General features: G+C 32.1%; 3 protein-coding genes across 21 annotated transcripts in view; all 3 read right to left on the bottom strand.

The window, feature by feature from the left end:
- The window catches only part of LOC122572874 (kinesin-like protein unc-104), a 35,624-nt gene extending 16,920 nt beyond the window's left edge, over positions 1-18,704 (bottom strand). For 9 of the 17 annotated variants that reach the window (XM_043738469.1, XM_043738478.1, XM_043738473.1 and 6 more), the window contains exons 1-8: positions 18,312-18,704; positions 3,901-4,074; positions 2,531-2,613; positions 2,111-2,189; positions 1,153-1,498; positions 697-952; positions 416-418; positions 64-221 (exon numbers count right to left, since the gene is read on the bottom strand). In XM_043738469.1, coding sequence (XP_043594404.1) covers positions 64-221; positions 416-418; positions 697-952; positions 1,153-1,498; positions 2,111-2,189; positions 2,531-2,613; positions 3,901-4,000 — 1,025 coding nt within the window. In that variant the 5' untranslated portion in view covers positions 4,001-4,074; positions 18,312-18,704. Of the gene's footprint in view, positions 1-63; positions 222-415; positions 419-696; positions 953-1,152; positions 1,499-2,110; positions 2,190-2,530; positions 2,614-3,900; positions 4,075-9,966; positions 10,388-18,311 lie in introns of those variants that run through there. The other 8 variants (XM_043738471.1, XM_043738485.1, XM_043738486.1 and 5 more) reach the window with 2 other exon arrangements.
- A 136-nt stretch (positions 18,705-18,840) lies between these two features.
- LOC122572879 (superoxide dismutase [Mn], mitochondrial) lies at positions 18,841-20,787 on the bottom strand. The gene is made up of 3 exons (XM_043738498.1): positions 20,601-20,787; positions 19,433-19,722; positions 18,841-19,353 (listed from the first exon to the last, which is right to left on the bottom strand). The coding sequence occupies exons 1-3, from the start codon at positions 20,636-20,638 to the stop codon at positions 19,025-19,027; spliced, it is 657 nt and encodes a 218-aa protein (XP_043594433.1). The 5' UTR covers positions 20,639-20,787; the 3' UTR covers positions 18,841-19,024.
- A 765-nt stretch (positions 20,788-21,552) lies between these two features.
- Positions 21,553-26,879, bottom strand: LOC122572877 (pre-mRNA-splicing regulator female-lethal(2)D). Of its 3 annotated transcripts, none has more exons than XM_043738492.1 (6): positions 26,681-26,879; positions 25,880-26,240; positions 23,561-23,685; positions 23,286-23,464; positions 23,047-23,201; positions 21,553-22,965 (listed from the first exon to the last, which is right to left on the bottom strand). In XM_043738492.1, exons 2-6 carry the CDS (start codon positions 26,109-26,111, stop codon positions 22,247-22,249), a joined length of 1,410 nt encoding a protein of 469 aa, XP_043594427.1. In that variant the 5' UTR covers positions 26,112-26,240; positions 26,681-26,879; the 3' UTR covers positions 21,553-22,246. The 3 variants fall into 3 exon arrangements, with proteins under 3 accessions (XP_043594427.1, XP_043594429.1, XP_043594428.1); XM_043738494.1 differs by lacking the exon at positions 26,681-26,879 and adding an exon at positions 24,506-24,768 and having other exon boundaries at positions 24,918-26,017; XM_043738493.1 differs by lacking the exon at positions 26,681-26,879 and having other exon boundaries at positions 24,506-26,017.
- Between the last annotated feature and the right edge of the window lie 280 nt (positions 26,880-27,159).

The following is a 27,159-nucleotide window of genomic DNA, read 5'->3' as shown; positions in this document are numbered from 1 at the left end:
AAATGCTTGAAAAAAAATCAGTTAGTAAAATAGCAAAATTACAAGGGTGGTGAATAACTATACCGTAAGGTGGAAAGGGTTTCGTCGTAATTGATGTCCGCTGGACTCACTGCCGCAATCATTGCTGTTTTAGAATTACCTCCTAGATTTTCTCTCAAAAGCCACGTTAGAACAGAATCTCTATAGGGGATGAAATCAGCCTTTTTCTTCTTTTTAGTCGCCTAGATGGCCAAAACAAGGACTCATTCACTGTCTATTTTGTATACAAAAATTTAGCAGACTAACATTCAATGTATTTCAAAGTATAAGTAATTATGACATATTTGACGAATTAAAAATATTACGATACATTTGGTTTGTAATATGTAATTAAATTAAATAAGTGAGTTAAAAAATCATGGATACACGAACTTACCGCCTAAAAATCCATAAACGACAGTAGAGTAAACAGAAGACATGGATTTCGTTAATGTGAAATTTAAGCAACATCTACGTAACATTGAAAGGTTAAAATTGTGCAACTTGTGCACAACCAATAGTGCAACGTACCCATTTTTTATATGACTTGTGTCAATAAAATAAAAAAGCAATTTCATCGTAATGTTACGTTCCGTCATACAAGAAATATAAATTTCAAATCATCTTCCTACTATGCATTATACATTATTTTTTTATAGGTAAAGAAATATTGCTTACAATTTCAGCAAGGGCACTGATGACCTTTCCAAGGGTCGTCAAGCTTTTATTAATATTGGCACCTTCTTTCAACCTCGTACCCTTTGCACCAGTAGAATCAGCCCTTTCAGAACCCGCCAAATCGACCAGGGAGATTTTGCTGACTTTTTCTGTCACTAATCCTGTTGCAGAATCCTGCTTTTGTTGCGTGAAGAATATCGTAAATACGGCATGAGATCTGCTAGATGTTTCGTTCATATTTGTGGCTGCTACCGTTCTGAAAAAAGAAAATAAGATATATGAAATAAAATATTTTGAAATAAAATATCAAATATATTTTATACTCCTAAATATATTTTATATCAATTTTTATAATATATTATATATTAAAAGTATAATACTAATCTTTCAATTAATTAGATGTTTTAATCAGTTTAGATTATTAAATTTCATTAATTTTGTATTTAATGTACATACCTTGCTTTGTTCCCTTCATCGATAAGATCATGAATATCTTGATAAGACATCACCGCCAATTTGGACAGGTCCTCAACGTACGGTCCAAGCAGAGGATGCTCCCGTACACGAAGGTTTCCTTTGTTCTTGGGATTTAAGAGATCCCGCACCCTTTCGCAGTATATTTCCATATAACTCACTTCAACAGAATACTTCAGGCACTCATTTGAATTGCGACTGATTTTTCTAAAGAGGTCCTTGCAAATTTGAGGTATTATTCCCTCTTGACCTTCTTCTTGTTTACCCATCATGGTGTACGATTTGCCAGCACCGGTTTGTCCGTAAGCGAATATACAGACGTTGTAACCTACGTGTTAACAAAATCATTGTTCAAATTAATTATCAATTAAATTTTTAAATAATTGAAATTAGTAGTTAAAACTATATCGAGTCGTACATATACTATTGGTTATAAGTAGTAAAACTCCTGCTGATATTTGATGCAAATTGAATAATTTATAATAAATATTAAATAATAAATTTTCACTATCTTTATTTTTTAATTATTTTATTATAAATTTCTCCAAACTTAGTCCAATAAATGTAACGAGTAGATATCCTAATATTTATAAATGGTAATGCGTCTACATGTTTCTAAAAATTGCGAGTATTGTAAAAGGTATAACAAGATGTCCTTTCAATAATCATTTATTATAAGGAATTCAAAAGAACAGTAGAATAAGGTTTTCAAATTTTTTAACGGTAGCATATATTCATGTGTCGTGAATATATGCCAAGATCGTATGAGAATTCGAACGACTAAATTCCTATCCGGATGGTATGTGGGTCCACATGTTCGGTTCCTCGACGTAAATTCCGCGGTATGCGACAATTCGAGTACACGATGTCTAAAGTATTGAGAAATTGTTCGATCAATCTCTGCAGACGTTCAGAAATTTTCCATTTGGTATATGCTCACCTTCGAAAGCATGCTCCAACATCTCTTCGCCAATATCCTTGTAGACCATTAGTTGTGAAGAATAATTTGCGTCGTTTGGCTATGACAAAGAATACAGTCCATTTATTATGTTTTTATACTATCTGTTCCCGATATCGGTTTTACGATAATGCGATAAATTATCGAATACATGTTTAACTTGTGTCCTTTTACTGACTTCTTCTTGGTCTTAATCTCAGTAGAAATTATTGTAAGTACCTATATGATTTAGACTCTCTTTAAGTAGTTCGATTTTCGTTATTGATCCGTAATTTCAATTAAGAGTAACATGGCAAAAACTATTTATAATAGATCTTTAGAGCAATGAAATGAAAGGAACACCAATACAAATGATTGATCTTTTTACGGAAATTCAATAAAACGAAAAAGGTATATACTTACGTCCATGGAAAAATAGGAATAATCGTAATTGAAGCTCTTGAGCGCATCTTTGCTGCCTGGTGGTGCTTTCGGATTCAATATCGCTGGAACACGCAAAACAGCAAATTAGTAATATAAAAGGAAGTCATAACTTATTACTCGTTCTTATTTCATTTCCAACTTTTTCTGCGTTGTATATCAAGCATGATTCTCGGATAAAACCCATAAAAATTGAATAGAAAGTTTCCAAATATAAACTTTTCTCATTCGTACGTACTGATCAAAAGCTATATAAACATGTAGCATATATTAGGCACAAACAAATCGATAGACAAATAAATAATTAGATTAATACGTGTGTCACGGTCGAATAAGGTCAGCTGCAGCTGATTATATAAAAAGAAAAAATAAATATATAAAACACAAAATCCGGGAACGTGGGATTACATTTCCATGTAAAAATATTGATTAACTATGTCGAAATTTCACAACGAAATCATTACACACCAATGAACTGACGTCAATGTGTTCTCCGAACTTTATCTAATATTAAACTTGCCCCGTGATCCATTTACATTTTACGAGACTTAAGGAACCAAAGTTCTTCGTTCAATTCGTGACGCAACATTAAAGTCGCACGAGAAATTGCATCAAATATCGAGTAAAAAACTTTTACAAGAAAGAACCAGAATTTTCACCTCGACATTTAAGCAGATTTTCCCTTCAACAAACAACGCGTGTATACAAGGCACGCTATTAGCCAAGTTTGTTGAGTTCAAGTTGTTTAAATTGAAGATTTCAAATGAATGAAAAGGATCGAAGGACGTGGTTATGCATGTATGCAAAATGTTAATTATATCCAGGTATAATATCCCACTTACATAATATGTGTGTGCCCCAATTATTACGCAATATTTTTCAAAATATTATCAATTTTTCCTTTATCTGAGATTCAAGTTGAATCAATGTTAAATTTGTTAATGTATGAAAACTACCTTTTCATTTCAAAGAATATTGGTTCATGAAACAATAGGAAAGACATACTTCAAATCAGGATAAATAACAGGCTTACACTCGTGAAAAACAATTGTCTAATCAGAAGGAGTTTCGTTCTATATGTTCTATACAAACACAATTACGATAATTGAACGACAAATCAATGGCGAAAAAATGAACATGCATCTATGTCTTGATAGAAGCAATTGTTCTCGTGGTAAACGCGGCAACTGTTTTGTTTCGTCGGAAAAAATTTTTTTATTTAAAAAGAAGAGAAAAGGTAGAGAATAAATAATAATCAGATCACAATACAAAGAAACAAAACGGAGAAACGAAATACGAGCGGACAACAGCGTGAAAGTACGGACAATGTACGGGAATTAAATTATACTCACAAGTAGTATTTCCGGACATTTCGATGATACATTGTGCCTCACGGGAGATCTCTCGATTGTTGAAGGGCCGTACCCTCACCGCCACCTTTACCGACGACATTTTCCGTCTGTTTTTAATTCAGCGTCGGATCACGACGGCGGCGGTGCTGGCGATTGACTTTTTCCTCGTTTTCTCTGTGGAAATAAGAAGGCATCGTTAGCGAAACTGGCATCGCGGAAGAAAGACACGATCGTAGGCTTCCATTCAGTAGCGGTCACGCGCTTCTTGATTAATTGTAACGATACGTTCTTTCGAGATGATCTTATTTGATATTATATCGCTAAATATTTCAGGAGGAACAGCTGAAAAGGAATGAAACGACGAGGGTTTGTAATTAAAATTTTTCTTTTTAATAGACGTATAAATTCTGGCTGTGGGATATTTCGCATAGAAATAGAAACATAGGATAGAAGCAGTTTTATTATTTTATTCGTATTATTCTATGCAACTCTTTGCGCGTATTTAAGAAGCACAACTTGTTTTTATTAAAATTCTTCACCATCGTATCCCTTTTTAACTACACATTATAAAATGTTTAAAGATCTAAGAATATCACCAAACAAAATTATTTAGAGAAAAGATAAATAATGTGTAAGTTGAATTCTATTAATACAATTCGAACAAGGATAAGAACGAACTTGAAGACATATCGGTCTTATCAAACAAACGTCTTTTCACAACGTCGTATGTGCATGATATTCTTCGATTCGTAAGGTTTGGAACAAACCTTTATATATTAATGAAATGATATCAGAATAAAGGATGGTAGACGTGTCAACGTCAAAACAATCTAATTGAATTTATTATGGTATATTTCATTAGGTCCCAATCGAATCTTGACGCCGTAAAGTCCGTGGCATCAATTATCCACCAACAAGAGTAGTAACTAGTACCTACATAGTGCATGACGTCTAAAATCGATATGCACCGACAAAAGGTTCGTCTATTGGTGGGTAATTATCCCTTCATATACAGAACAGTCGGCCAATAAACATCAAACGAATCAGCGCAGGAACAAAAGAAGAGAACAGATTATCATTTATCCATAAATCTGATTAATTTTTGTAATTGCTGAAAAAGAAGCTCAGTATGAATATCCATGATACCAAATAAAGTTTCAAGGCTCTACTTAAAATAAGAAATATTCAATACTTGCTTTCGTTCAGTAGATTTAATAGCAATTTTGAAGTCTACTGCTGTACATTGATGTCTAATGTTAAATTGGTCTGTATCACAATGCATACTATGCCAATTTTAGACATAACTAACTATGTTTGAATAGCTTGAATTTTTACTACAAACACTGCTTTTGAATTTTTTTACTAGAAACATTGCAAAACAAACTTTTCACTTTACATTTAAAATACAAAGTATGTTCAAATAATATACAATAACCTTCATAATGCTTATGATTCTTATCAATATTAAAGTAGTTATTTCTTTCTATATAAAAATACGTAAAAACCGACAATTTAAGCAATTGTTAAGCGCGTTTGTTAATTTCATTAATTGAGATTTCTGATGTTTTTTTTTATGTAATATATTTTATTAGTTTGTGCAATGAGGAATAAAATGTGTTCAAAACCAGGGAAAGCATATTTTTAGCTAACTATAGGATGTAGTATGTGCATACAGTCCCTCATCAATGGCTGACCCATTCTACTGAGAACGTATCGATATTCTCTTGTCTATTCAGCTGCACAGAAAAATCCATATTAGGTACAAGATTAATTCTCGAAATCATTAGAATCTACATAACCAGTTTTATTTTCCTGATCAACTATCCGTGGAAATTAAGTGAACGTGTAACTTCTACCTCAAGGGCACGAACATAAGCTATATTTATAACTACATCATAAAGATTAAATTCCAACCCTATGCTTATCATAGCGAGGATGATAAAACTAATTTTCAAGGGTATTAAAATTTAAACGGCTAATAAATTTCACTCAAAGATGTGAAGATATTTTTAATGTTAGATATAAATTCTATTAAATATTGTACACTGCGATTTTAATGTATGATTTTATTAAAATGTTAAAAATCTTTTCGTTTGATTTAGAAATAAAAATTCGTGCACTGTATTCCTCGTTATTCCAACAATAGACCAATAGTCAGACTAGGTTCCTTTCTTTCTGAAACGAAGCGGAACAACAGTTTGAATCATTGTATCCAAGGATCGATACGATGCATTCAAAGCAAAGAAATTGCAGAAGTTGCTCCTGAGCAAAGTGCCTTCTCCTGTAATTCAATCACGACGAATGGTAGATACAATTATCATCGCCAGTAAACGTATTATTACCACTCGATGCGACATCAAAGATGCTTATTTTATGATCTTCCTACGAGAAAATGAAAGGTTGATCAGATGGATTGGAAAAACAAGGAAAGGAGATGGTCCTGATACAAGCGTAGTACTAACGACTGAATATTGTGATCCATTTTTAAAATATCCTCTCTGAGTAATTGGTTTGCTTTAAAGCAAGAAGTTACTTCTTTGAAGTCCATACAGTATAGTTCATCAATCTAGGGAACTCTTAATCTATCTAGTGAAACACGATAAAGAAAAATAATCTTTAATGTGCTGTTTAAATCATTCTAGCTTTCTTGTTTTTAAGTGAGATGATATGAAATAAAAATAAATTTTATTCGTGAGAAAGAAATTACACAGTATCAAAGGAGCAAGAAACGTCGAAAAATTTTTTCAAGAAAAATTTCCTACGCAGGTTCCAATGGAAATCCTTCTGCTGTTATCTCACGCGAAGGATAAACGATAGTGGCGTTTCAATCGAAGAAAAATCTCTCCGAGGTGACGCAATTCCATGTAAGGTTTTAAATTACGTCAGTGATACATGATGGCAATTCGTTTTTGTAAACAGAAAAATCCCGACATTTCCGTAAATGAATTTATTAAAACAAACTCAAATTTTCATCATAAAAGCAAAAGTAAATATATATATATATCAATTAATGAAATATATACGTTACCTATCAGTTTTCAATTTTAAAAATTCTAAATTCGTACGTTGAAATTAAAAGAACTCGGATTTAAAAAATCTCAATATTTAATTTCAGGTTTCAAGGGTTTTATTTTTCTAAACGTATTTAAATCTCGTGACGCACCTTGACTTCGATAATTACTGCGCCATTTAGAAATGCAAGCAAGCAGCTATGCTGGTTCGAGCTTAAAGCATCGCTTAAATGAAAAGGGTACACCGCGCCGCTGTAAACGCGACATGATGATTTAGAAAAATGATTTCTTAAATCTAAATGCTTATAATATAATGGATCAAATATCTGATAACACGAGTATCCTTGATACGAGAATAACAATATCATCGCTATCGATCAACCGATAGTCACGGCCGGGTATTGAAAAAGACTGCAACCGTTGACTGACTACGCAGTGACACGAATCACTTGCAGAGTCTGAACAAGCACTGATCTCATTCATTCGATTTTATGAGCTACGATTTAAATCGTCGTACTTGCTGCAGGAACACGTCTTTTCGTAAACCGTTTTTATGGGTTTAATTGCATGACTAAAAATCAGAAAAAGATTAAACGTTCTGAAAATCATGAAAATATTAATGTTTAACTTCTTGAAGGATACTGTCACATATTATACATATACGAACAAATATTGTTAATAAGAAGTATATCTTGTACGAAATATTTCTGGTTAAACTAAAATAGTTAACCTTTGCATATAATAGCATATATATGTGTATTAGCTTCCTTAGTTAAGAACGTTCTATCAGTTGGGAACAGAAGAAAACAGAATTTTTATTACTTTCATAATACCATCTTTATTACTCTTTATTCAACTAAAAATATATATAAATAGCCTGTATAATATAACTTTATTTGATAGATAAAAGTTATGGAGAAATTCAAATATTTCACATCTTGAAAAATGGAGAAATGCTACGTAGGACACTTTAACTACAAAAAGACGGTATATATTACTCTTTTCTGAAAAACAAAAACTAATGATCTTTCTCTGACTTTAATAAATTTATAAAATTCATTCCCAAAGAGATAAAATTATCCTTAAAACCTACCATCCTATTTAATTACAAAATCACCTATCTATTTATAAAAATGTATCTTATTCACCGCGTAAAATAAAAAATCCAATATAAAATAAAGAATCCAAGTTACTTGAATAAACGGTCCGGTAATTATTCTGTGCAGCGTATAGCGCCACTGGTGAAAAAAGAGCCATCGCTATCAGTTCAATATTCCATTGAATATCCTCCGTTATTGCAACACACAATAAGGCAGATCTTTTTGTTAAAAGAATATCAATAATATCTGAAAGGTAGAAGTATATTGCACGTCCGTAATTTCGGTACAATCGTATTGTGGTGTTCCGTACGAATGTAAAAGTTGGTAGAAGGTATCAGCAAGAAAATTTCACCTCCGCTCATAGACTGAAACGCAACAGTCAGAAGGTTAGTAATTAACATTACGCTTCTTTGCTCGGTTATCGATTGACACGTTATAACACAAAAATAGATCTAAATCTATATTATTGTAGATTTACTCGACTAAATTTAGATTAAACTCAAATAAAAAAAAAAGAAGAAATAAAATAAATACAATAGATATTTTTAAAACTAACTTGTATTCATTTAATGTTAATAATTCGTCCTTAATTTTATCTGAGATCGCTTGACTTTGTATTTTCCTTTTTAACCTTTTTTAAGGTTAACTTTATACATATATGTATATTATTAGACTGGAAGTCTTTTCTTATATTCATTTTCTATTTAATTTATAATTTTATGATTAGAGAAGAAAAAATCGAAAAAGAATATAAAACCCGAACTGAATGATATGTATAGCAGGAAATGGAGTACATACTGCGATTTCATGGAAATGTATACCGCTGCGTGTGCAAGTACATTCTTGAGATGAACGTAAAAACATAGCCACCACGTAATCGATAACAGCAACCGAGTTCGAGTTACACGGTGACTCTAACCAACCAAATTTCAATTTTCTATTAATTGATTCTTAAATCTCTTATAACTCGATCTATCATCGATTCGAATACAATTGACGCAATATCCATTTTCAATATCTATTTCGATTTCCAATTGGATAAATATCGTTCCCCACCCAACGTAACCTCAATAATCTATACAAGTATAAATGAATTTTTCCATTTTCAATACGTTTAGTTAATATCTAAGATTGACGTTTTGACGTATTTAGTGAAATAATTTGTTTATGATAATTGAATGTATTTCGATTCGTGCTACAGTGATGATTATCGATGGTATGACCTACCATTCGATTCGAGTGCACAGTCGTTGCACCATGTAACATATGTATAGAGGTTTAAATGTACGAATTATCGTTGGATTGCTAGAAGCGTAATAAATTAGAAAAGACTGTTACTTTTGAAGTATTTGGAAAAATGAATTTCAAGAGTGAGCTATTTACCAGAATAAAAATATCAAAAATTTTCTAATAGAATTATTTGGCAAGAGTAATATTATAATTCAAAAGAGGATTTAAAATTTTTTTCGAGTAATGAGCAATAAAAACAATATTTTATTAGAAGCCTGAAGATCTATGGATTAGTAACTAAATTGTAAAAGAAAAAAATAATCTTCTGGATAGTTGAGTAATTAATAATTTTCCACTGCAAATTATTCTGGAAAATATATATATTATTCCTATTTGTACCACAATTCAAGCAAACCACCGATACGTATGCACGGTCTGAAGGGTATACTGCGAGCGATGTATACAAAATGTCGTCGAGCGACTGTTGACAGGACTCATTTACCAAAAGCAAGTATAATGTGTAACCTCTTTTACCAGCGAATATTCTCAATATAATCCCCGTATATCTTTGATGTGCGAGCTCAAACTGACACGGCATAATCGATAAAACAGTAGTAGAAAAGTGTCGCGAGAAACGAGACGGGCGTAGGTGAAAGAACATCCATCGCGTATACATAGATTTTCGCGATCGATCGTTGTAGCGAAGACGTTTCTACGGTTCTTACCTTCGACTCCCTGTTCAAGAATCAAGCTCAATCTGTCGTTCGTTTTCTCAAAATGAATTCGGGCGTTAAGCGTTCAGGTTCACCGTTGATTCGGACGATAGCGATGATGACAGTCGCTGATGCGACACTGGACATGAAACCTTGAGAAACGATGGGAAACGATGAAACAACACTCAATGAGCCTCACAGTCGACGGTCACTATTATGTCGGTGCACTGGTTATGCTTGGATGATCCTCAAAACTCTTAACGGACACGTACGCGGACATTATAATGTATTCATCCATGTATCGCTCACGGCTGAGCGTGTACGCGCGCACACCCACACACACATACACTCACTTTACTATTTGAACCACCCTGCTGCACGACAACGAGTAACTACGACACCTCCGGTCGGCGGTCGGTCGTCGAGTGACGAACTGATTCGGAGCGCTTGCGCACTTACCCCCGCGGCGTCCATTAGCCGATGGCCGAGTTACCGCGTCGGCGCCATCTGCCGGTCACCTGATAGTTACCCCTACCCATGTGTCCTTTAAGCCCTTCGGGTCGCCTCGATTCTAATTTATTTCTTTTGATTAACTTTTTTTAGTCTTTCTTCTCTTCTCCGGGCAATGGCTCGAATTTTAAGCCGTTCTATTTAATAAGATGACTTTTGCAGCGAAAAACTTCCAGATCTCTTGAGTACCTGAGTCTTTTAAGCAGTGGTACTTCCAAGAACTTCACGTGCAATTACCACTTCGGTTCACCTTTTCCCTTTTTAATTTATATATAGGGTGAGTCATGCACGATTAAGATGAAATGGTTTTGGTGATCGTAACGATGATATCTGATTTTTTGTGATCTCACTTTTTTTCGTGCCTGCAACGATGCAACTGCAGAATGTAATTGCATTTCTCTGGAGTAAAATCGTAGTCTATTTTTATGAACAAATGCTTCGTACATGGTTTTGGAGTTCTTAGCAAATACTTTCAAGTGCCTCATAGAAACAAATATAGGGTACGGTCCGCGTACATACATGGGATTATTTGTTGCAATTGCGCTCTAAATTATTTCATATTAATAAAATAATAAAAAGAAATTTGTATTTCCTTTATCTCAACTAAAAACTATTTACTCGACTGTACAGCAATAACAAAGTACTAAGAAATCTATACACTACTGTAAAACTACAAAATTAAAAAGACAAATTATACAACTACACTTTATAACTATTTCTGGTCCCCTTTTTTCCTTTCTATATATAAATTCTATTTCTCTTTATCGAAATACTTACACATAAATACTCACACACCAATAACGGTATGTTTTAACAAAAGACGTCTGCGCAACAGTTCTAATTGAAACTATCGATCATAGCTTTATTCGAGCTGGCATTCATTGTTACAAATTCGTCGTCCATTTTGGAAAACGCTCTCATCTCATCGGTGTTTATATAAGTTCTTATCGATTCGATAAATTTGCTCGCTTCTACGCTTATTCTGTTCGGATCGTCGGCGAGCCAATATTTTTCAACGATCACCTGGCCACGCGAAAGGGTTCAGGACTGAGCTTTCCCCGTAGACGTGCTTGGGGTAGTCCGGATACAACCGAAGACCCTGCTGACGTAAAATTGCAATCCCCGTGCTTTAATGCGATTTTTAAATTGGAAATGAAGCTTTGTTGACGCATCCAATATCCACCCTGGGTATTACAAATACCTAGTAGTAGTATTACAAATTTACTCTTACTACAAAATTACAGAATTACAGTCAGAACAATTATGTAATATGATGAATGTTTTCTTTGAAATAACTAAAGCGTATTAAATACGTATTATATATGCTAGACTTTGTCGTTTTCTGAAAAAGAACAGGTATAAACAAAGGTGGTTTTGTTATGAGTTAAGTCGCATAATTCGATAAAAGAAGCTATTATCCTAGAAATTAACTCGAATCAAGTAGTATTGGTCAACAATTAAACTGTGTGCGGTTTAGAGACAAGTACAAGTTAGAGAAGCCACATCTAATGAGACTCATAAAACGATTACAGGGGCTCTATCAGACGTTACGTAAAATTGATTCAATGGCTCTTTTACAACTAATGTTGTAAAGAATTAATGCATCGGGGACCTAAATTTTTAGCAGAAGTAAAATCAGGGAGATTCAATGAATCGAAATAAGACGAAAATCAAGAATAACGAAAACACGTTTCAAGTCACGTGCGGTATATGATTTGATGATATATTTAACAATCCGTAGCAGAAACTTGTAAAACACGCTTTGTAGCAATGATCATTAAATGACATCAAGAAATGCCATTGGCCATTTTCTCAAGAACGTCCTCGGAGAAACTTTTTACGTCTTCGGGTTTATTGCGTTGCCTGGATGTAAGAGATATACAGATAATAGTACCGTAAGTGTAAAATATGAAATGGAATTTGAAAAGTGTAAAGTATGGAGCGGAATGTAAATTCAATCGGTGAAAAAATAAATTAACGATATCGCTTTGACGGCGGTGAAACATTTAATTCTCATCATGTCAAGCTTCTTATTCGAAGAAGATCGTATTGTGCTTTTAATAAACTAGCTAAGTTTTAATTAAGTTACGGTAGATAACAGATTATAACATTTCAATGGGAAATATACGAGATGCAGTGTATTCTGCGCAATAAGTCTCAAAATGTATTGAAAGATTCGAAATGACTAGACCGATTCTATCTTCCCTATTATTCACAAATCAATGCATGTCGTGTTTTACATAATACCTGCTTGCTAAATATGGTCATTCCGTTCGAGTAGGCGAAAGATTCTGTCCGGCTGTTTACTACACGTATACTATAACACTAAAGATGCGACAGGTATAGGGGTTGCTCGGAGAAACAAAGGTCGCACACCCATCCTCGTTAGGATATTTGTGGTGTCTACATATACAACAGATTGTGTAAACAGAGATGTTAACAGACTACAGAAAATCTGTCAATATTTCCCAATAAGATTAAATCTATTTCCAATGAAATGCAATAGTTGATATCTCACATGTATCGATAGATTATGCTACCAGGTACATATGTGCGTTATCTTTTTTTTATAAATATCTCTACCAGTTCATGCAAAAGTTGATAAAAGATTTTTTTTTATCAAAGTTTGCATATTTAAATTATTTTTTTTTTTATTTCTAAAGTTAGAAGCACTAATCTCGCGTTGAATACGAGATATACCATAGTAAGTAAGAATGTTTTCATGAAACAGAATTCTTCGCCAAATGAGTCATACACATCAATGACGTCAGGATACGTGCGTAGTCAACAGCCCAAACCCACGCTTTTATAAATTGCTCGTCAGATTTCCGTTCCGTTCGGCGTTGAACTGATCCTTAATCGTTATATTTTACGTAGTTTTTCTAGCTCTGTCATGATCTTCGAATTTTTGTGCCTGAATCACGTCCCCCGTTTTAACAAAAAATAAGGAAGAAAGTTTAGTGTTGTAACAAAATCTCTAGCAAAAAATGGAAACAAAAGGTCATACAACGATTATTTTATCTACTCTTCAAACTTAAGAAATTTATTAAGGATAGAAACATATAATGGAAAATGACTCAAAGAACGCAGCAGGGTCACAAGAAATATTATACGTAAGCAAGAATTTTAAAGATTTTGCTAAACAAATAGTAGAATTAGGAAGGTCATATCTCTAGATATTACATATCACGCAACATTGTACTTTAATCAATTATCAATTAACTAAATAATAAATGTACCTATTTTCTATTATATTGTATCATGTCTTCTTTATAGAACAAATTCAGAAAATTATGCGTTAATAATTAATAGATAAATAATTTTTTCTTGCAAGGCACGTACAAAAAAATGTATTGCTAAAACGATTAAACAAATCAAATTTTCTGACATCACTTTAAATTATTCCACTGGGCCTGCACACCAATTTCCTTCTAAATTGCACTTCTGCACAGCAAAGTTCCCTCGCAATTTATTTAACGTAATGATAGGTTCGCCAGATAATTTTCCATAATTTATTGCCAGGAAGAACCGTGCAACTATTCATACTAATTACTCGTTACGACACCGCGTTACCCGAAGATATAGGATAATTATGAATATGAATTAATACCGAAATAAAATGAAAAATAATAAGTCCACAGTGACGCATTTTTTTCAATGCAATTGCCCTAATTTTCCCCGTGTATAATCCCACGCCTATTGTGAGGGACAGCTCTTGTAATTAAGATAAATTGATCGTAAAAGCATCAGTCCTGATTATCAGTAGCGACACGAATTGTTTGGTTTCAAAGAATTACTGCGATGCCGTATCAGGTGTGAGTTACTTTTAAGTGATTAGAGTAAACCATATTTCCAACGATGCAAAATTCCATTTAACATCATTTTTCCATCAAAAACGCAGTAAACCGAAAGCTGATTTTAATCTGAAATCTTCATTTTGTAATAAATATATACGTATTATTATTTAATTATCATTTGGTTAGCTTTTTTTGTATTATGCTTTAAACTATTTTTGTAGCTGCTGGTTAAACTATTTCACTGGAGTGTTATGCGTTATTCTTCTTGTTAGATTTATAAAATAAAAGCATGACATGGGAACGTTTTTCAAATGTATCACAGAAGCCTATTTTTGTCCAAATCAACAAATCAAATTTAAAGTAGAAATCCTATATATTCCTCTTATTTTTTATGCCAAAATAGGCACACAAAATCGAAGAAGTGAAGCGACTATTTGATGAAAAGCATTTCAGGGAAATGCTTCATTTATCAAAAGAAGCAGGCGATAAACCGAATCCCATTCGTAAACAAAAAATGGCTGCAAGAAATTGTCAAGAGACCTATCCCGATGCACCTTATTCCAAATTCAGCGTGTCTTACATAAATGTATTTTATGTGAAATAATTTTTCCACGAAAAGTAAAAAATAGTTAGGTCATTCGAATTTTCTGGATAAACTTTCAAGGATATGACAACGAATCTATGATTAAAAATATTTTCGGATGATCGATCTAAGTCGACGAAGGTATGCGCACATGGTTGCTGGATAGGAATTTGCCCTCGAAAGTGAAGTAGTATCGAAACCGGTGATACATGGTAGTAGGTGGTTGGAAGCAATATGGCGACCCTTAGTTAGCGATGTAGAGTGCGCGGGCGCCGATCGACATCGTGGTCCAGGGTCGTGCATGCCCGCTTTCTCCGTTTATGGACCAATCACATCGCGCCTAGAGGAGAAAATCAATAGGCGTAGAGGCACGGATGACGTCAGCCTGCAACCCGACGATCGACCGATGCGACGCGGGCGGCGCCGGCCAATTTCTACGGAGCAATCAATAAGTAAAGATATCCAACGATGTCGGCAATAGCACCCACGTATCTTTATTTCAACCATATACGAATACGTATCTAACCGCCTGTTATTGCTCACTCAAAAATCTAATCCAACTTTTGTTACAACCCCCTAATCACGAAAGCCACCCCTATAGGCAGTAACCGTGTGGTCAATATAGTAGCCAAATTATCAATATTGTTAAAAGTTAGAGACTCTCGGTTGCTGTATATCTATTATTATGTTTATTCATTCATAATTTTAGATTATAACTACACCTTAAAATCATAAAAGTTACTTCCCAAAGCATAATAGTTTCGCTGTTACAGTAGCTGAAGTGTTAATATTATTAGAAAAATTTAGAAATATTCATTTATGATCTTAGATTATATAATTGCAATTCCTAACTATAGAAGCCACTTCTGAAACTGTAATAGTTTCATAAATGCCATAGATGAATTATTAATGTTATTGGAAAATTTAAAAAACCCGGTTATCATATACTTAGTGTTGTGTATAATTATTGATGATTTTAGATTATAACTGCATATTCTAATTAGGAATCCACTTCTAAAAAGGGGTGATACTTTTATGGCTAAAGTAGGCAAATTATTAATTTGCCCTTCTTATCTAAAATGTTCTGTCTATCATTTTTTCGTTTTTTAACATATATTTAAATATTTGAAATTATTTGTGAATAAAGAAAAACAAAAATGACATAATTGATGGCTACTGGTGACATGAGTTATTTGCCAAAATGATAAAATTGAAAAGATATTAGATAAATATCTTGATGAATACATATATCTTAATTGAAAACAAATGCTATCTTACGTTAACAGACTGTATTGAATCAAATATTACAATATTTCAATCAAATTGTTTTTCTGTAACATTGCATCGTGAGTAAGTTATATATAAGTAGTACCATTGACGCATGTTCATATTTCATGAGATTTCGTTCCAGGAACGTGACTGGGACATTTGGCCACTGTCACAAAAATGATAAATTTTCCTCTAAATTTCCTAATATTATGTCACGTATAATTATAATTTGGATGTTCATCGTTTATAATTTATTATATTTTGCATTTTATTCTATATCGTGAAAAATAGATAGCTTAATAATGTTATATAATAAGTAACATAATAATTATGAAATATATTCTACCAAATTCGTAATACCAATTTTGATAAATATATGTTGACATTTTTAATATCATAATTTTTTGCTTCACTATATTCTGAACACTATTAACTTCATAATAAATATCATTTAACATTTTTATATTAATATATATTAAGATTGATAGAAGAGTAAATTATAACACATAGATGTCATATTCAACAAAACTTCATAATTAGTATTCTGTTAAAATTATACATGTCAAGATTTACTGAAATGTGCAAAGTTCCGAGAAAAGAAGAATAACTTCCAAAGATATTGAATCAAAGTAGATACTTGACACTTCTATTCATAGTACCACTTTTAATCATCTATCGATACACAAATAATTTCCATCGAACATATTCAACTTATTAAACTATTACTTATTTAAACAAATGAAGGGCAAAAACATTACACTTTTCAAATACAGATCAGAAACATTTCTTTATTTTTTCTCTTTTCCTACATTAAATATAAGTCCTTCCATTATCTTGAAGTATATAATATCTTTAACTGCTAAAAAAATTAAAATAATTTCAAAAAATATAAAAATTTCTATTTAAAAATTTGTTTAAATTTGTTAAGTTCGTATTGGCCCGATCGCTGAATCAAAACAGCGTTCTTATTCACAACAAATTTGATAGTCAATTTCTATTAACGTATCCCTAATGAACTTAAATCAGCACAAAGATTTAGTTTGTGCCCCGGTCTTTTCAGCATCAACCTTCCGCGGCGTTGCACCTGCATACCCTAATTTTGAAAAAATCCTAATCCTAGAAGCGCGGTATAATTTTTCTTCAGTAACGATCCGCGACTCGAACGTATTTGTGTAAATGTGTACCATCGGGTGGCTTCGTATTTTACCAGCAAAAACCTTGTGGCAGGAACGAGTCGATTCCACGCGCGTTCACTAAGACGAAAGCGCCCCCTTCGATCATAATTAACACTTCTGATATGCACTAACATAATGAATCATTCGAAACATGCTGCGAACGTACTCCTCGATTCATTGATCTTGGAATTAACTACATAGATACGATACATACATGCACTTATCTTTATATATCGCATATCGTTTAATCTGTATGCAAATACACGTACGAGCACGCGTTAAGAGCAAATATAGATGAGAACTTTCTTTTTTCAAACCCTCCTTGACATAACAGAGAAATATATTATAGAACGTGTAAAAAAATGTCAAGTATCGATCAAAATCATTTATTCAGATACTCATTTGCAAGGAAATATTTCGAAAAAAATTATGCTTGATATGTTCAAATTACATTTAAGCCCTAGTCTTCGAATTTTTATGTCCTAATTTAGCGCTCGTTTTAACAAACAAAAAGATTTTTGAAATTTTAAGAAATCACGCGTATTAACAATGATTCTTTCATATTTTCCTCAAATTAAAATTTTTTAACAATGGGAAAACCCGATTATGTCGGAAATGACCCAAGGAACGTAGAATTTTTATCCCTAATAATAATCGATCAAAATTCTTCGGACGATTTTTTATATTTTATATATGTAGTACATTTACGAACTGTCATCGTATAAAGTCAAACTAACCATGCTAATGAACTAACTATAAAACAGAATAAAGGAATACAATGTCGCGATGGTTTAAAACTGATCTGTCTGACTAAAGTTGTACGTCTCTACTGTGTACTCTAGATTTACAAAGCAAACAGGAAATTAATTTGCGGCGCAAACGGCATTCGAGGATTTATAATAGACGATGTATTGTACACAAACGAGTTTACGATAACTACAATGATAGCAACGCGTTCGTGCATTCATAACGAATGTGCTATTAGTACAAGTGGTTAAAATGACAAGAATGTTTTCGACTCACCAGATACGTAGGCAGTGACGTGAAAACAGCTGAGGACCTCCGGCCATACTGGTTCTAGTTCCGCGATGTTCCTCGAGACACGGCGTGGACGCGACGCGACGCGACGCAAAGCAATTCAACTCTAACCGATCGATTATCAAAGGCGCGAGTTAGGCGTCTTTTTCTTCTTTCTCGGCACTCGCTTGTGCAGCTTATTAACCGTGTGGCGCTGATGTCTGTTTTCTCCTAGCGAAATAGCGCGACGTTTCATGCGAAATTTCCAATTCACACTGCCCATTGATATTATGCCAGATGAAAACGGAAATGACCGCGATGGTTATCGATATATGATAACTTGAATAGCGCGCTTCGATTTGAGCGTGAAAGTTTTTCAAATCGTTCTTGATGTGTAAAAGATGATTCTTTTATTAATTTAAGAATATCGGTTTAATATTTGAAAATATATTCTATATTTTTAAGAAAGAAAAATAATCTTTATGAAATAATATAATTAGTAAGATATTTCTTTTATCTGATTTTAAACCAACACTTCTCTGGCAAACTTTATTACCATTTATTATTATATGTGTACAATATATATGAAACAGATTTATATAAAATCATAAATGTCTTCTGAAGACAAACAAGAAGAGAGAGAATACGAAGTTGATTCTCGAAAAAGGTTCATACTATGTAAAAATCATTTTAAACACTATCATATTTTCCTTCACTCTCTAACATTTCTGAGCATTGCTGTAACGGCTATTCACGTCATTCCAGTTCACTATGTCGAAGATAGCTTTAACGTAATCAGGTCGAACATTCTTATATTGTAAATAGTACGCATGTTCCCAAACATCAATACCAAAAAGTGGTATTAAACCAGTTGTAGCTTGGAGAGGATCTTGGTTAGCGCAAGTAGCTATCCTTAAAGACTTTGCTTTTGGACAATATCCAAGCCAACCCCAACCAGAACCTTGGATAGCAACAGTACTCTCAGATAACCGCTTTTTCATCTCTTCCATACTACCAAAGTCCTTCTCAATCTGTTTGAGGAGTGCAGCTGAAAGAAAAAATATTTAATTAATTTATATTTGATTTTATTACAGAATATCTATCTCATGTAGCAAAACAATATTTACCATCTGGTTTACCACCATTTGGTGAAAGGTTACACCAAAAAATTGAGTGATTTAAATGACCTCCTCCATTGAATTTAATAGCTGGACCTAATGCAATTTGCGTATTAACATCACCTTTGGCGACAGCTTCTTTCATTTTTTCTTCAGCAACATTTAAATTGTTAACATATGTCGCATGATGCTTTGAATGATGAAGTTGCATAATTTCAGCACAGATGATAGGTTCCAAAGCCTTGTAATCATAGGGTAATTCAGGTAATGAATGTTTTGTTCTCACAAATGTGTCTTTGCTAAAAGTGAAAGATACATAATAGAATTTTTATTTTATCTAGAAATTTGCATAATATATATTGTAAAGTTAAGAATAATATGTATTAGTTAAAAAAATAGAATATAAATTATATACTTAACTTTTATGTTTAAAAATATCATATCTACAAAATATCAACTTTGTTTTCATTGATAATATGAATATTATCTTGTCATATGTTGTTTATTTTTTATTATTATTTTTTATCATGTATATTCTTTTTATTTTTTACATTTCAAATTTAAATAAAATTTACTTCATACATGTATGATATATATGGACTACAAATATAATGATATTCATATATCACATTGACAAAGTATTTATCTAACATGTATCTACATGTCAAAGGTCAAACCAAATTGATATTGATTTTTTGTATATATAGTTAATTTCAGCACTTTGACAATATGTCTAAATATATCTTTTTAAAATATACATTTGCCTTTTGTAATTTGGTTCAAATTTTTCAAATTTGATAGCTGCATCCAATACATATGGCTGAATATCAGTAATAATTTGTCATTTAACTATCAATTATTGTAAAATAAATTTCAATTTGGAACTTAAATTATATAAATGACCATATATAAATTATATATTTAATTAAGTGAAAAGAAATCAATTTATATTAAATATAGTTCATTCCAAATTTTGATATTGTTTTCGTAATTATATTTTAAAGTACAAATGTTAATCTTTTATACAATTATGCATATATACAATATCAATAAACGCAATTCTTACGAATAAAAGGTCTAATACTAATGACAGAAAGTAGAAAGAATGACAGGTTAGAAATTATATAATATCAACTATGCGAATGTCAATTATAAATAAAAAGTAAGATAGACTTACATTGTGTTGGAAAACAGAGCACGTCTTGCTGCGAACATTATTGAAACTGTGACGAATCAACTTGTTTTTATAAACTAATATCAGGAAATGTGAAGTGCAGAAGCAACCGTTGATCACAGACTTGCCGCAATAGTTGCAAAAATCTTAATGCCGGAGTATGCCGGGAAATGGCTCGAACTCTACTACCACTACCAGCTATACAAATATCAGATATTACGTCACAGTTTTTTCCACTGACGGTAACCACATTACTAATTTTCCCCTAATTAGACAATATCTACATATTTAGATGATATAATATTATAATTAAAAAATGACTAACCTTTAGAAAATATTTTTTCACTTTTATATATTAATTATTTAAAAATATTTCGTATAAAATTAGGAACAAATACAGCTTTTATGTTACAAGGCTAAAGGCTTTGTGGTTTCAATTTCATTTTAGTTAGATGTTTTTAATTTCCAATTTTCATAACTGTAAAAGTTGATGAATAAAAGAAATGACGTTTTACCTTACGATTATCATAAATAATTATTTTTGTGTTGAAAGGTAATCTTTAATTGATAAATTACATATTATACAATAATAATCATTTTTGTTATAGATATATTTGAATTGAATTATCCATAAATTATATTTTAATTATGGTTAAGTTTCCAAAAATTATATTCCAAATACAATAGATATACCTATTCAAAATCCAAACTGAACATTACATACCAAAATTACAAATGAATTAGAAAGCAAAATATTTATGTAAGAAACACGATAAAAAATATGTGCTTTTATACAAGATAGTATAAAATAGCAATGTAAATATTTTGCATATTTGTCCTCAAAAAAAATAAAAAATATGCAACTGTGATGTTCTGTGATCTACAAGATCAGTTGCACGTTTTACTGAAATTAATATCGTTTAATATTTCATACAATTTACAGGTATTCAATAAATCTAACAAATAGACCTCAATTTTATTATACACAATTAAAAGCATATTTTATGCATGAATAACGAATGTTGACACGCGTGTCTCACAATGAAAAAAACAATACATACATACAAATTATTGCGCACATAATCGTGTATAAATCTATGTATGTGCGTCGTTGTGTACCAGATATTAACATTTGTGTATTTACATAATAAAAAGGGCATAGCCCTGATTATTATTCTATTGTTATTTATATTCTTTATGATTGCTCTGCAAAATCTAACAAGAGAAGCTACTATCAATGTTTTAACGAATTTACAAAAAGCCATTTAAAAACGTTGAAGCATTTGTTCGTAATAACGAATACTTATTAGAAAATTTAATGCGACTTTATTGCGAAAGAAAAAATAGTTTTAACTATCTACCCCTTTATTCCAACGCCACGTTATTTTTGTGAAGATATAATCATACGTAATCAAGTGCTGTTATCTTGGCATTAACGTGACTTCAAAAAAATTGAAATAAAAGATATATTTACGGATACACGTTATGAAAAATTATAAAACCATCAGAAATAATATTTACCATAATGTGGCTTCATATTATTCTTAAGTATGAAATATTAGATTCAACTTATGTTGGGTATTAAGTCACGCTAAGTTTTGTTCATATATAACAAGTGTTACATGTATAAAATCGTTCTAGAAAACTGTTCATTCTGGATCGCTTTGAAGCGTCTCACCATTAGTTAGAACTAACGCGTCATCATCAGCTTCGTTATAATCAAGAGAAAGGATACTCTCTCTTCTCTTTTTTTTATATGTCCTTTCGTCGTCACTACCTGGTGCACTTTTGTCCCTTTTGGTCCTATCCCTACCCCTAGTTATTCTAGTTAGCACCTCTTCCCCATTAGTTTTATTGTTATTTCTATTATGACTTTTGCTCCTCAGTATCCTCTTATTATTTCGATTTTCTTCATGTTCTTCTTCCCTATCACTTAATTCCTCATTCTCTACTTTAATGATCAAAGCAGCCGAATCACTTGAGCTTTCGTCATTATGATCTGCTTGATTGGGTTTTCGTTCGACGCGTTCTGTTCTTTCAGTATTAGAAAACTCACACTGTGGCGATCGCTGCGATGATAACGGTGGAGTCCTAGCACCTTTGCACACATCACTATCTTCCATTGATTTTGAAGTCTTTGTTTCCGAAATTGAATTTTCCTCGGATTCTTCCTTCTTTATTGGTGGCGTGTGAGGTGACAAACCATTCGTTAAATTATTTTCGCTTGAATTTGCTTTCAACGCTGCATTTTCTTGCTGTAACAATGTAACTGATTCGCGAGCTTTGCGTAGCTCCTGTTGTAAGAAGTAAATTGTGCTCTGCATTCCTTCAACATCCTCGTCCAAGTCTTGCAAGAATTCATCCAATTCTATAACATAGACATTACCAAAAGATATTAGCTATTTTGATCTATAACATATTAAAAAAATATCCATAACAAAAATAATACCTGATTGTGATTTCTTCATTTCTTCACTGAAACTTCTTTGAAGAGCAAGATCTCCCTCCAACTTAGCAATTCTTCCACTAGCAATCATGCGACCTAATTCTTCATTTTCTTGATATAACAATCTGCATTTTGCCATTAGTCTTTTACCTGTATTGCTATAGATAAAAAAATATACAGAGCGTCATTGGAAATACAAATTTGTTATTTAGTTTTATCAAAAGACATAAATTGTTATTTACCTATCTGGTGTAAATTTCCAGGCACTAAGTTCATTCTGGGTGTCCTCTAATTTAGCTTTAGTTGTAACAAGTTCTTGCCTTAATTTTTGAATTAAAATATTAACAGCTGGATCTAACAAAGCAGATCTTAAAGCCACAGCGGATGGAGCATGAGCAGCTTTCATTTCAGCAATTTGACTCTAAAAGAGAGAGGAAAGAAGAAGGAGAGTTACGTGTTATGAAATTTTTTAATTAGTTCTATATTTCTTCTATTAAAAAATGTAAAATCTACATACAATATATTCTTGTAATTCTTGTTCTTTAGAAGCAAGTCTCCTGACTAAAATCTTCTCTCTATGAGATGCTTCTGCATGTTGCTGTCTGTACTTGCTTTCAGAATCCCTCAATGAGGATAGCTCACCTACAAAAAAAAATTATATCATTTCCTCTTTTAATTAAGACTTCACTGTTTAAAGCTATCTATGTGTTTCGTCAATTTGTTTTATGTTTATTATATAATCATTTTAAAATTAAACAGAGTATGAGCATATATATATAATATGTGATATAATGTGTAATATAATATATATACACACAATATATATATATACGCATATGTATATATATCATGTAATGTACATTTTTTATTATATTTTAAAAGGTTATGATATTTTCAACTTTATTTCAATTAGATATAAAAATACTATACTTCAAATACATTTCAAACATAAAAATCATTGAAGAAGTTATTAATTGATAATATAAATTTAAAGAGAAAGCTGTATTAACATTTACTTAATTTAAAATACAATATGAAAAAAAGATGTATTTCCATGTCTTTCATAATTTTACCTATATCTTTATGATATATAATTTTTATTCATACACTTTGAATAAAATTATATTTTCATAACTAGAGTTGGGGATTATTTTATAACATTTTTTTTTATTATTTTCTACATCTCTGATAATAATTCGTTTAAATAATGGTAAGTCATATAAATTTATGAGACACATAGAGAGCTAAAAACCTTAAAATATATATGCATATAATATAATGGTACAGAGTATTCTGTACAGTCTCTTTTGATATTTCATATCAGTATATCTTTGGTGAAAGAAAGCATAGTGGTGAAAATCTACTACATACTGTTTTGCCCTAAGTGCGCATAAACAAAATATGTTTTCATATGTATGTGACATTGATTGCCTGACAACTGACATTTTTAATTAGCGCATACTTTGAGTTTGGAGTTGTTGCATCGTGCCATTTGTGAGATTCTCTGTGCTTCCACCGAGACCAAGAGTGGACGTTACTTTTCTTCCATGAAAATAGATAGACTACTTGTTGCAGACACAGATGTTGTCACAAGATAACCTCCCGGCCTTATTTGATCAGGATTGTATTTTTTTCAGATTGGTACTTGGACATCAGGAAGTTATGGTGCAGGTACAAATGCATGCATGAATTGCGTTCATAATGGGAATAGACAGGGATGTTTGTCTAGGAACATAATTAAAATTGTTCAGTTTTATCAGATGTATCTATATATAAGATGATATTAAAGATTGTAGACTGGGATAAGAATTGTTAGGATTGGAAAAAGCAGCTGGAATTTCAGATCATAACTGCATCAATTAAAGGTTTCGTACTTCACCAAGACTTAGGTTCACGCATCCCTGGCACAGAGTTTTGTGGGCCAAAGGATGACATAGGGCCTCTGTTTTTACTCTTCTGAGTGGTATATTCAGAGCCAGCGAGGATGTTGTATTTCATTCAATCCTCGCAAAGTGGAAACTCGATATCCAATGTACACACAAACACACACGCACTGTCCTGCTTCTGGCAGTGTGTTTTACTACACTGTAGAATTATACGTGGCACACTGCACGGTCACTTAAGAGCTCATACCAAAAGTAAGCTATGTGTGTTTATTACAGTGAAAGAAATGATTCATAGTGAACACATTCGAAAAAACCTTTTCATCTCTTCTTGTCACACAATATCACTTTTTTCGACATACACTTTGCTTTTAGCATTAAGTGACTTTTAATATCAATAGCAGCGCAACTTAACACCAGATGATAAAATTATGCATACATGCATAATATTGTATTAGATTTTCTGTACATGCAGTGTATATGACTGTCACATCACTTCTGCTCACCAAAAAAATTTCGAACACTGTACATATTGGCATTAATTTAATTGCCCGCACTACACATCACAAATGTAGTTTTCAAAATATTACAATACTACTGTATCACTAGCCTTTATCTAAAGTCTATTACCCAATTGATCTATCTAGTGTTTCATATGAATACATAAATTTTCTACAATTGTAATTTGTTTATCGATGTCATAAGAGATGTTCTTAAGAATTTCATCTATCTTATTATGATACTTATTTATTCAAAATTTTTTCGACTTTAGAATTTATAAAAACTTAGCATTATTATTATCCTAAACACAGTACTAATAATATGCTTAATCCCTAATCTTAGCGTCCCTATAAGAGTCTTGTCTCATACAAGAGACCGTTGTGTTCTGGCATTCATAAATTCGCTTAAGAAATGTGGTGAGTGAGGTGGTCTCACTCAAGTGATCTCAGTACCTTCCTGGGCTGCCGCCTGGGCCTCTAGACACTCCACATACAAGTCCTGTTCATGCCACTTGGCTGCTAGCTCGTCCTTTGTCATGCTGTCCAATTGTTGCTGTGTTAGCTTCATACGCCTTGGTTGTCTAGGAGAATGAGGACTGCTTGGTTTTCCTCCCATACTATTATTCTGTGGACTTCTTGGTGAAGATGGACCGGCAGACTTAACATCGTTGCACTCTTCTGCCATTTTATATTAGAAGTTATTAAAACCACACCCAGGTCTGTAAGTATGTTTCGAAATCTGCCTCTTCTTCTTTAACTGTTTAACTGCAACGAGTGCGTTGATGATATGCTATTAGTGCTACCACACATTTGTCTGAAAAAAATAAAAATATTTTTTCAATATAATATATGTATATAATATAAATAAATTTAACAATTATATAAACTTTAATAGTATGCTAAGTTGTAATTTTATTGCCTGTAAGTTGACTGTCTTACTGTTCTACATTTACAATAATATTATTATTATTACAAATATATTTATTGTTATTTAACAACCATTATTAATTTTTAATACATTTTTAAAATTTCCACAATGTAATATCAATAAATAGTATATGGTATATTCTAGAACATATTCTTATAACTAAGGTTATATAGTTACAATACATTAAATAGCAAAATAAAATACAAGAATCTTGTTGTAGATAATAAATTATCTATAGAGTTATATTTACGAACTCTTTAAATTACAATTTTTAATTTATTTTTGAATAGCGTATTAATATCTAGTATAGCAAAATATATACATACAATGCAGAGTTACTATGTATTATTGGAGCTATAATTGTAAACTTGTACGACAGTACTATACACATACACGTTATATTTACTACTTCATTTTCATAGATATTACATGCACTTGTCATGTACTAGGATAAAACTTTTTCAGGGCGCAGGTTCGGACCCGGCTTTTAGAACATACCGCGTGATTGAAGAAGGTCACGTGGCACGTTTAATGTTTTATTGCGACATGCAAGGTAGGGAATGTAGGATCCAGTTATCTATAGTTGAAGGGAACATTGACGCCATTATGTCGACATGTCTGCCATGAACGAGAATTTCGCGATATAAGATTACAAATTTATAATTTATCTTCTTTCGAAGATCATTGAAATTACTTGCATATATGAATTATAAAAAAGATTTAAAAATATTTCTGTAAAACAGTGCACTTATAATCACATAGCCGTCCAGATGTTTGATACAACTTTAACAATTATAACACTTTT

Source organism: Bombus pyrosoma, linkage group LG11 (genome assembly GCF_014825855.1).
Source record: "Bombus pyrosoma isolate SC7728 linkage group LG11, ASM1482585v1, whole genome shotgun sequence".
Lineage (NCBI taxonomy): Eukaryota > Metazoa > Arthropoda > Insecta > Hymenoptera > Apidae > Bombus > Bombus pyrosoma.
The sequence above is the reverse complement of the archived record's forward strand: the minus strand, read 5'-3'. Positions and strand labels throughout refer to the sequence as shown.

Bases quoted from the DNA above. Each gene is read 5' to 3' on its own strand.
- LOC122572877 (XM_043738492.1), bottom strand. From the start codon at position 26,111: ATGGCAGAAGAGTGCAACGATGTTAAGTCTGCCGGTCCATCTTCACCA. The intron at 23,465-23,560 runs GTATGTAGATTT...TCTCTCTTTTAG, and splicing joins AAGAATTACAAGAATATATT to AGTCAAATTGCTGAAATGAA. The intron at 22,966-23,046 runs GTATTATTTTTG...TCTATGTTATAG, and splicing joins AATGAAGAAATCACAATCAG to AATTGGATGAATTCTTGCAA.
- LOC122572879 (XM_043738498.1), bottom strand. From the start codon at position 20,638: ATGTTCGCAGCAAGACGTGCTCTGTTTTCCAACACAAT. The intron at 19,723-20,600 runs GTAAGTCTATCT...TTTCACTTTTAG, and splicing joins GCTCTGTTTTCCAACACAAT to CAAAGACACATTTGTGAGAA. The intron at 19,354-19,432 runs GTAAATATTGTT...TTTTTCTTTCAG, and splicing joins AAATGGTGGTAAACCAGATG to CTGCACTCCTCAAACAGATT.